The following is an 11263-nucleotide window of genomic DNA, read 5'->3' as shown; positions in this document are numbered from 1 at the left end:
TTAGCCATCTATTTGCAGGCAAATGATCAAATGGCTGAGACTGTTCAGTTAGAGTAGTTTTTGATCTACATCTCCAACTGTGCTGAAATTTGTGGCAGGACCCACTGCGTGAACAATCAGCAACATGATGTTTCATTTCATGGACCTAATCTTTGCATCTAATGGAAATCTTATACAATTCCTCTTAAGTTTTTTTAACATTCCAATATGTGAAATCAATCCATGAGGCTTTTTTAGTAGTTTTTGTTCATGTTTGGCTCTGGCCATGCTTTTATTGAAAATTTTCCCCTTATCATAAATTGAAGGTCTATGGATTGCAGGAAAAACATTTTTGGCAGAATTTTTTTCCTCTCCATGATTTAGAGGGAAACGATAAGGTTGTATTTTAATTTAGAGGGACATTATCATAAATTGAAGGTCCCTCTAGATAAAACTTGAACAACACTGGTTAAAGTAGAAATTTTTTTGAAAAGTTTTTCCTTTTCAAACTTTTCCTGAAAACTCTTGCAATCCAAATAAGGCCTTAGAAAAGTGAACTTTTCAGTAAAATATTTTCTCAGGAAAAAAAGAAAACACACAACTAGTTTTCCAAGTAAAATAAATTTCAGATGGTTTACCAGAGTTTTTATACGGTGCCCGACCGTCAAGTACCGTCATACGGTACTACCCTTGATATTTGATCCAAAGCAGCCCACTTTTTAAGAAGCTGCTGTTGGATCAAATATCAAGCGTGGTACTTTTGAAGTACCACCTTCACGGGGCTTGAGGGCCGGGGCACCATATAATTTCTCAGTTTACCAAACCTCAGAAAATTAGTTTTCCAAGTAAAATAAATTTCAAGAATGGTGCTTGCCATCTTGTGTATGGCTCATGTAAAATGCAATTAATTGCTCATACAAAGTATACCCAAAAGAAAATGTTAAAGTTAGGATGAAAAACGAATAGGCAAATAGTCCATTGTTGGATTAAAAATGAAAGAGTAATTTGGTTGAAGTTTTAGGTGTCAGAATATTGGGCCACCAAGAAGCAGCATGTGCAGAAGATGAGTGTAGCGAAGATGTGTATGCTTAGATGGATGTGCGGCCACGCAAGGTTAGATAGAATTAAAAATGAAGGCATTCGTAAAAAGGTGGGGTGGCATCAATTGAGGAGAAGATGAGAAAGCACCGCTTAAGATGATTTGGGCATGTCCAAGGTAAACCTTTGGATGCTCCAGTGAGATGAAGTGATTCGTGCGAAGTTGATGGAGTAAAAAGATGTAGCGGCATACTGAACACAACTCGGGTAGAAACAGTGAGGAACGACTTGAGGGCTAGGAACATAATAGAGAACATGACCTTCGATAGGATAAAATGAAAGAAAATGATCCATGTAGACGAACCCAACTAGTGTCAAGATTAGACTTGGTCAATTTAAGCGGGGTAGATCCCTTCACCTTCTTCATGAAAATTTTCTCCGTTTGGTTGCTGGAATTTTTTTGGTTCTTGGGACTTTTGTGGAATTTCCGTAGGAAACTCACATTTGGTTGCTGAGCCCAAAATAATCCCAGGAATCAAAATAACCCCGTATGAAAACCCAGGAAGGAAAAAAAATACTCCCGGGAACCTAAATAATCCTAGGAACCAAAAATAAGCTTGTAGAAGATTTTTTTCTTTCCAACAGTTCAAGCAAGCAAACAATTTTTTTTCCCACCATAGTCCGGTCAACCAAACATGGGATTTTTATTTTACCGGGATACTTCCAGGTTGTTTTTTTTCCCACCAATCTCCCAGGAAGTTTTTTGTCTCACAAAAATCCCAAGAACCAAAAAAATTCCGGCAGCCAAACGGTAAAGGATTCATTAGCACCACAACTACTTTGGGACAAAGGATTAATCGAGTTGAGTTGTAATTGGACGATTGGGATGATTTTTGGGCTTTAAGTTCTAAACAAAGGTCTATTAAGTGGACGGTTCAGATCAATCGAAGAGATTTTTCTCGAGATTCTTACTTCTCTCTCTATACGATAATAAGCGAGATATACGAGTTTTCGCTAGCCTAGAATCCAAGCAAGGTTGAATTTTGGCGTGAATTTTGAACCAGGAAAAAGAAAAGTAACAATTAAAAAGGAAATGATAAATTCGCACCCCATGTAGGATAATTCGCACCACTTTACCTTGAATTGACGTCAAAAAGCGTAAAAAAGACGGTATTTGTGGCAGAATTTAACGTTTTGTTGACGTCAATTCACTCTAAAGTGGGGCGAATTATCCTGGGGGTGCGAATTTATCATCTCCCATTAAAAATTACCATGAATTCCCATTCTCCAAATCCTATAAATTGCTTAAAACCGATAAATTTCAAATTCAATTACTGCTAAAAAAAAGCCTAGTTTTCATCGACCCATGTGGGAATAAATCCACGGATTTTCATATTTTTGGTCTCTTTTCTGGGTCATTTCCCAAATCATTTTGCTTGTTTAAAACCCTCAAATTTCAGAAAAAAAGCTCCTTTTTATGACAAACGAGGTTGTTCTTATCTTTTCTATTAGGGTGATATTTATGTGGGTTCATTTCATGCATTAATTGCTTGTTGAACCTAAATTTCCAATCCTTTTTTACTGGTAAATAAATATCCCTAAATTTCATCAGCCTCTTGTGGTTTTGGGAGGCTTAATCAATGGGGAGAATCATAAGGAGTTGTCTTCAATCTCTCCTGAAATTGGTGGATTTGGGTATAGGAATGGTTGGGATTGCTATGATTTTATATTCTTCTTGGATGCTTAGGGTTTGGCAGAAAAACATTGGTGATTCAGATTTTCAGCCCCCATGGTAAATTTCTTTAACAACATTATTTTCTGGGTTTTTTTTTTTCTTTTGTTAATCTTGAATTTAATTGTTTATTAATCTTGGATTGAGATTGTTTTTTCAATTTATAAATGGAACTTTTCTTTTGAACTGACATAAATGGGACTGTTTGATTGGGATGATTTAATTTTGGAGGTATTGTTCCAAGGAGGTGAAATTATTTTTTGATATTACTTTGTGTGTGGGTTGTTTTTTTTTCACTTTTTGTCTCTCTTTTAGATGTGTAATATTATCTTTTATTGAAGGTAAAATGATATTACTTGGTGGGTTGCTTTTTGTCTCTCTTTTACTAAAGTTGCTTTCTCTATGAAAAGGTTGATAACTTATATTAGTTGCAACTTATATTGGGACTACTTTTTCATTCCTTCTCATTTGATGGAGTAGACACTGAAGTTTTAGAAATCAGTTACCATCTTTTTGAAATGGGTTTTGTTGCACAAGACTAAGGGAACTGAGTACTTTAAGTTGATTTGCTTGAGTTTTTTCTTCCTTCCAAGTTGTCCTTGACATTCTTTAGGGTAAGAAGGTTTACTGTTTTTGCTTTGGTCTTATTTTTATTTGATGGAAGGGAAATTGGTGTTTAGCTTCTGTTGGTGTGATGTGCTATAGTGTTTCATTGGGTGACTGGTTGTTTCTGATTACTCTTTGATGAAGGAGAAATGAGATTTTGAATATACTTGGTTGAGGTGTCATGGGCATTTTAATTTAGCTACTGTTTGGATGAGTGAGATCGTGATTCTGTTGCTTGTTGGCAGAATGGATAGCGGATAGTTGGTGATTGCCTTTTGATGAAGAGCAAATGACTTTTATGACCATTTCCTTTTCGAAAGAAAAAATTGTTTTTTGAATGGTAAGAAAAAATTGGTGTTTGTTAGAGAATTTGCATAGTATTATTTGATTTTCAATAGGCAGGAGCTTTCTCTTTTTTATTCCTTACCTTTCACACTGCTTCTATCATGAAATGGTAAACTGCCAAAGAGGTTTTTAGTTTAGTGTTTTTGGTAATATGTGGAAGAGTTGAGTATGATTTATATATATCTAATATGGATCTCTTATTTGAACTGGCTAGGATGGCAAGTATTTTTGTACAGAGGATTTGTTCTTAAAATTTGCAGTAATTTTATACCCCCTTTGTTCAAAATCTGTTTTTTCCTGATGAAAATATTGATGTTCTTGACTTCTTAAAATTGGCAGTCATTTTCTTTTCACAATGTGTTTTTCTGGATGAAAGTATTTATGTTCTTGTTTTCTTTATCTATCCTTTTCCGGTAGAAATTTAATGTCTCTTTTGAAGATTTCAATATGTACGTGCACTAATCTCTTATTCTCTCTAGCAAGATAGATATTTTTGGCTAATTATGCACTCTAAGGTTGTTTAAATCGTTTCTATTGCTTGGAATACATTTATTTTAATCACTGCAACTCAAATTTTATTTATGTTGATGATTTTCCTGTTAGTTTAATGAGAAGTGCCAGCAGGATGCTGCAGTGACGATGCCACCTGGAATGGACCCCGCCTGCATTCCCTGCGTGTGGGCCAGACCACCAGTGCAATCTGACTCACAATGAGGGTCGTGCAGGCAATGGCCTTCTCGGCCTGGTGTCTTCAAATCATTTTCCTAGTTTAATTTGTGTAGGGGAACCCTTGGGAAAGCAATTTACTTTCTTCTTATGTGAAGATCTTTTTAACAGTGAACTATATATTCTACATGGTTACTTTATTTTAAAAGTAAACTAAACTGCTTCCATCTCCAACTGCAGGTTTATTTACACTTTTCTTGGTTTGGGAATCACCTTATGTGTGATAACATGCTCTGGACATATTGCTGCGGATACTGCTAATGGTCACTGCCTTTCTTGTGTATCCTTTTCTGAAGAAATTAGATAGAAAATGGTTTCTTCATTCCATTTTCCCTTCATCAGTTTCCTGGCTCGGGTTTACTTTTAGAAAGTCTGTTTCTGTTGTTCTTCAAAACCACTGGCTTACTATTTAGGGTGGGCATATTCGGCATTGCTTTCTAGTGGAATTAATAGTTGAAATATTATGATGAATGTTATGATGATTTTACAGAATTACCACTGTCAAGCTTGTGGTTTGAAAACCCAAAACTCGAGTCTGAATAAAGGAAGACCTGAGTTGGAGATGACTCAAGGCATAGTTGAGCATTGATAAACTAGAAACTTCAAGTTGTACTATGCTTTTTGTGTTTTTTGGTGTTTTAGAACCATCTTGATCAGGTCAATTCTACCCAGTCTTATATTTTCAATAGAAATTTTCAAAACATCGTTGAAATAGAAGAGTTAAGAATGCAAAAGGGGATCACTATGTGCTCTCTGAGCAGGTTACCAAACATTTGTTATAAAAGTGTCACCAAGATTATTATTATTATTACCCATAAAAAAAGATTATTATTATTTATTAGAATAAGCTTATGTTGACCTTGCTTTTATGCTTGAACATGGAGCATGCAATTGTGTTATTTGAGTAGTGTATGGTTGCTACATAGATGCTTGCTAAACTGGGAGAATATGAATTTCAACCCTGAAGACAACCTCATGTCTTGTCACAGCCACTCCTAAAATGGTAATTTTGTTCTGAACAGAAGACAACTTGAAATGAATTGGTTTCTAGGAAATATTCTTGGTGAAAACTCAGCAGCTAACCGAGGAGTGGTGAAAACTCAGCACCTAGCCAAGGAGTATTTTGAAGCTAAATGAAGTTTTTTTTTTTGAATGATTGAAGCTAAATGAAGTTAATTACCAATGCCTAAGCAAGTTTTGAATTTTATCTATTTTTTCTTGGTGCTTTCAATTTTTTGCGGTTGTTTATAATCTAAAAATGCTACAACTTTGTATGATCTGGCTCTGTCCATGTTTCTGTTGGTAAATGTATGATATAATAAAATATTGATCGTAAATGGTTCAAGTGGAATAGATAAAAAGTAATACACGGAGTCTGAATAGATGCATCCATCTTACAAGTGAATGCCATAAATCATCAAGGTTTCTGCTCATGCTCCTGAGTTTTATTATCTATGATAATCCAACTGTTCGATTTAATTGTCACTGAAAATAAGTCATGAGTCATTTTCAATCTTAGATGAAAAAATCTTACAATTCATGAGAGAACAGCCACACAGGCTCACTTTTCAGAAGATTGTCTTATTCATTTATTTCATCTTAGGTGGCTGTTCTCTCAGCAAAAGTCATCTGCAAAATGGCTTTCTATGAAATTTCCTAGTAAATCCCTATATATAAAGTGTTTCTGAGCTCGAGCTTAGATAGTTTATCTGAGCTCGAGTGTCAACAAATCATGTGGGCCCACATTTTTGAGGTGATCCGAAGCATTCATTTGAAAGGCCCTTACATGGATTGGGTGTGTACCAAAAATCGGGTCCATAGGATCATCCTAACCCATCCAAAAGTGGAGGCAAAAATGGACAGATGGTGTTTCTCCAACTGTTTCTCCACATATCTGCCCATTTTTCCCTCCACAAATGGAAGGGTTAGGATGATCCCTGATTTTTGTAGGCACCCTATCCACGTAAGGGCCTCTCAAATGAATGCTTTGGATAACCCCAAAAATGTGGGCCAGCATGAGTTTTTGAGCTCGAGCTCAGAAACACTTTCCTCACACACATATACAGTGGCGGAGCCAGGATTTATGAATAAGGGGGGCAAGCTTATACAGGGTTATACATAACGGGGGCAGGCCTTCAAATTTTAAAGAGGGCTGGGCCCAATTGAGTTGGGCCTATTAAGGATTTGGCCCAACTCAACAGGGGCAATTGCCCCCCTTATGCTACATGTAGCTCCACACACACACACACACACACACACACACACACACACACACACATATATATATATATATATGAGCATGCATTTGCTGAGCTTAGCTGCGCTTGAGCACAGAAACAGCGTGGGGCCACATTTTGGGTGGGATCCAAAGCATTCATTTGATGGGCCCTTTCATGCGTAGGGTGTCCACCAAAAAATTAGCTCCATTGGATCACCTTAGGGTGTCCATTTGTGGGGCCAAAAATGGACAGATTTGTGGACAAACAGTATCTTTCCATTTTTGGCCCCACAAATAGACACCCATTGGTGATCCAATGGAGCTGATTTTTGGTAGGCCCCCCATCCATGATGGGGCCTTCTAAATGAATGCTTAGGACACCCCCCCAATGTCCCCACCCCCCTGTTTCTGTGCTCGAGCGCAGCTAAGCCTAGCTGCGCTCGAGAGCAACAACCCTTCTCTCTCTCTCTCTCTCTCTCTCTCTCTCTCTCTCTCTCTTTATATATATATATATATATATATATATATATATATATATATATATATATATATATATATATATAGGAAACTGTTGGTGCGCTTAAGCTCACCAAGCTTATGGTGCGCTTAAGCGCCCAATCACATGGGGGCCCACTTTGTTAGGATGATCCAAAGCATTCATTTGAAAGGCCCTTACATAGATGGGGGGTGTACCAAAAATCAGCTCCATAGAATCATCCTAACCCATCCATTTGTGGAGGTCAAAATGGACAGACATTGTTTGTCCACAAATCTGCCCATTTTTGTCCTCCACAAATGGAGGGGTTAGGATGATCCTATGGAGCTGATTTTTGGTACACCCCCTATCTACAATAGGGCCTTGCAAATGAATGGTTTGGATCACCACAGAAAATTTGGCACCCATGTGATTGGGCGCTTAAGCGCACCATAAGCTTGGTGAGCTTAAGCGCACCAACAGTTTCCTCATATATATATATATATATAGAGAGAGAGAGAGAGAGAGAGAGAAAAGAGAAGGTACTCCCTGGAGTAGATAACTTATCTACTCCCTACCTTAAAATAACAGTTGGGGCCACATTGTTTGGATGATCCAAAGCATTCATTTGATACGCCCTCACATAGATAGGGTGTGACCAAAAAATCAGCTCGATAAGATCATCCTAACCCTATGAACTGTGGGGGCAAAAAATGGACAGATTTGTGCAGGTTTATACACGTCCATTTTTGCCTCCATAGTTCATAGGGTTAGGATGATCCTATCGAGCTGATTTTTTGGGCACACCCTATCTATGTGAGGGCCCATCAAATGAATGCTTTGGATCACCCAAACAATGTGGCCCCAACTGTTATTTTAAGGTAGGGAGTAGATAAGTTATCTACTCCAGGGAGTACCTTCTCTTTTCTCATATATATATATATATATATAATGCCATTGCTTACATTTAAATCAAATAAATTTCGGTGCGGAATATTAGAATATGGTTCATTTGTCCTTGTCTGTTTCTTTTGACAGTTTTTTCATTAATTTTATGGAAAAAATGAAAGATTACATACAATTTCTTATATGATTTGATTTTCAGAAAATCGGATAATATAACATTTGTTGTACAAACAACTTGCATGATTCTTACCTTCATGCTGTAAACTCTGTTGTTTAAGTGGAGAATTAAATATGAGATTGTTCATTGTCAACCTTAAATGGACACAGTATATGACATTTGTCTTTTTGCTTGTCCTGCTGGAGGCTGCGGTCACTGCAGACGTGTTTCTGAACAACAACTGGGAAGAGGTGTGCTGTCTTCTTAGTGCCCTTGTGTCATGCTCTCTCTCTCTCTCTCTCTCTCTCACACACACACACACACACATTTTTGCATACATGGCTTTCCTTTTTAACTTGGTTTTGATTCTGCCTCAGGATTTCCCCGAAGATCGAACAGGGAGATTTGACGAGTTTAAGGATTTCGTCAATTCAAACTTCAAAATCTGCAAATGGATAGCTTCATCGATTGTAGCTGCACAGGTTAGTTTGTGAAACCCAACTTTTTCTGTTGCAGTTGTTGTTTTGGGTAGCTTTGTAAATTGCATGCTAGTGTCCTGTGAGTGTAAAAATGAAGCTTCCATACACTTGAAACTGTGTATATGCTTTCAATTTTATAGTACTACTCATTCACTGTCTTAAAAAATGACAAATGCATTTCATAAGAGAACTAAGGGCCTCTTTGGTTGTTATCACCAAAATGAGTCCTCATTTGCAAATAAGGCTGTTTTAAGTTAATCTTACAAGAGAACAGCACGCTGGATAAGTTTTAAATAGCCTCTTTATATATCTAATACATAGAGAGATTTACATTTACATGGTTTTAAATGACCTAGGGGTTTTTGTGCGTGACAGCTCAAGAACTATTTATTTGATCTCCATTGGCATGAAAGATTTTGGGGTTGCTCACTGCAACCTCAGGATTCTAGTTATATTTAACATAAATATAGATTTAGGCCTTGTTCGGCACCAGCATTAAACAATCCAGGGATGGCTGGATTCTCGCTGGTTTTTCCGGTCACACAAAGATAGCAGAGAAACATGGCAATACAAAGAAGTTTTTCATGAAATCTAATCTTCGCTAAGCTTTGTGTGACCGGCGAGAATCCAGTTATTCTTGACTTTTGGTGACAAACAGGACCACCTATGACTATTAATAATGAATACTATTCTAATGTTTTAAATGGCGTTAGGGTGGGTGGGGCCGTGGGGGCATGACACCCCATGTTTTCCAATTGTATAGATTTGCAAATGGGACATTACTCTCTCAAGAAGCCATTAAATATTTCATTTCTAAAACTCTTAGTAACCATTATTTGCAAATAATCATATTTAACTTCAAAACCATTTGCATATAAGATTATATGCAAAAATTGTTTAGAGGTATCCAAATAGGCCCTAAGTAGTCATTGCCATTTGCTAATGGATTGATTTCTCTACATTTCACTTCTAACTCCAATGCTTACTTTTCTCTGAGATGGTTTATAGTTTAGAGTTTAGACACTAGGGTATTTTGACTTTCTTTTCAATTCATACTTCATAGCAGGTCCCGTGTGCGATTTTTGCAGGCATTGTCTATCTTCTTGGCCATGATCCTCAGAGCTCTTGGGCCGGATCATGGAAGCTACTATGATAGCGATGATGATTATACTCCTGCAAGAGTTCCACTCTTGAGAAACCAAATTACGCACCCTCCATATGTTGCCTACCCCCACTACGCCTTGCAGAACAATGCCTGGAATGCAAGTGCTTCTGAAAAGGTGACCCATTGCTCAATGTCAGCTGTTTGCTCACATTGCAGCCTTTTTAGATTTCTTTGTAAGGTATCTGATTTCACGTCTCCATTTTTACAGATAAACAGTTAATGAGAACTATATTGAAGGAACCATTCCAGGAACGGTACCATTCCAAAAAGAAAGAAAACCATTCCAGGCAGGGTTCGTGGCTGCGGGCGGACAGCATTTTTGTTGATGAAAGGCCTGTTATTCAACTGGGCATGTAAAATTTAAAAGCAGAATGGGGTTGATGGGATCATTAAGATCTCATACTTGATGATAAACATAGCTGCAGAAAATTCTACCTTTGAAACTTTATCTAAGATCTATAGCAGTAAATGTATCTCTCTGTGCTTTGTACAGTTGATTTGTTCTTCATCTGTTCATGCTTGCAATGCATATGACCGTCATATATTCAGGGAGCTAATACTATTTCCACCCCCTTGTTAGGGTATTTTCCAACCCCTTCTCACCCTTTTGAATTTATGGGTTTGCTGATAGTAGGTCATCTTACCCTGGTTTTCGCATACCGCCAGTAAATATAAATATATATACCAGCAGTTATAATAGTGGATATTTTACCGACGGTTTTGACCGCCGGCATTCAGCGGTGAATTTATGTCCACCGATAATCCACCAGTATAATATTTACCAACTATTAAGGCCACCGGTATAATATTTACCTTTGCCAGCAACCCTGCCCTCAAAATCCACCCCCACCCTTGCATCAGAAAATCCAAACCTAACCTCCTCTACCCCATCATCCAAGGAAAAAAGAAAAGCTCCATTAAAAGTCCCGAGTCCCATGCGGAGTGTCCCTCCCTCGAATTCCCTTGTTTCCAAGGTCTTGGAAAGTCATCTGAGAATCGGGAAATCTCCTTGACCTCTTTTGCTGATTCCCAATCTGAAGCCACCCCAGCCACTCCCCAATCTGATCCCCAACCATTGCCAGCAACCCTGCACTCAAAATCCACCCCCACCCCTGCATCAGAAAATCCAAACCTAACCTCCTCTACCCCATCATCCAAAAAAAAGGGAAAAAAGAAAAACTCCCTTAAAAGCCCCGAGTCCCATGCGGAACAACACTCTAGAAGTGGCACCCCCTCCCCTTCTCTGTTGGGCCAGAACCTTCCCTCAATAACCCCTGGGAGCCCACAACTCCCCCAACCTCCTGATCTGGCTAACCAGAAGAAGATTCCTCCTCACCATTCTGAAAGTATCTCCATGAGCCCTCCTTCCCACGCCATTATTCCTAATGAAGATTGTTAATTCCTAGAATATCAGAGGTCTCTGTACCAGCAACAAGA

General features: G+C 38.0%; 1 protein-coding gene across 1 annotated transcript; it reads left to right on the top strand.

The window, feature by feature from the left end:
- The first annotated feature begins 2339 nt into the window (after positions 1-2339).
- LOC143857291 (tetraspanin-19-like) lies at positions 2340-10392 on the top strand. The gene is made up of 6 exons (XM_077367709.1): positions 2340-2809; positions 4607-4706; positions 8353-8433; positions 8560-8664; positions 9750-9941; positions 10035-10392. The coding sequence occupies exons 1-6, from the start codon at positions 2658-2660 to the stop codon at positions 10044-10046; spliced, it is 642 nt and encodes a 213-aa protein (XP_077223824.1). The 5' UTR covers positions 2340-2657; the 3' UTR covers positions 10047-10392.
- The last annotated feature ends 871 nt before the right edge of the window (positions 10393-11263 follow it).

This window comes from Tasmannia lanceolata, unplaced genomic scaffold (genome assembly GCF_043159265.1).
Source record: "Tasmannia lanceolata isolate RefF3 unplaced genomic scaffold, GAP_Taslan_0.1 ptg000024l, whole genome shotgun sequence".
NCBI classification, from domain to species: domain Eukaryota; kingdom Viridiplantae; phylum Streptophyta; class Magnoliopsida; order Canellales; family Winteraceae; genus Tasmannia; species Tasmannia lanceolata.
Note: the sequence above shows the minus strand (reverse complement) of the source record. Positions and strands in the feature narration are given on the sequence as shown.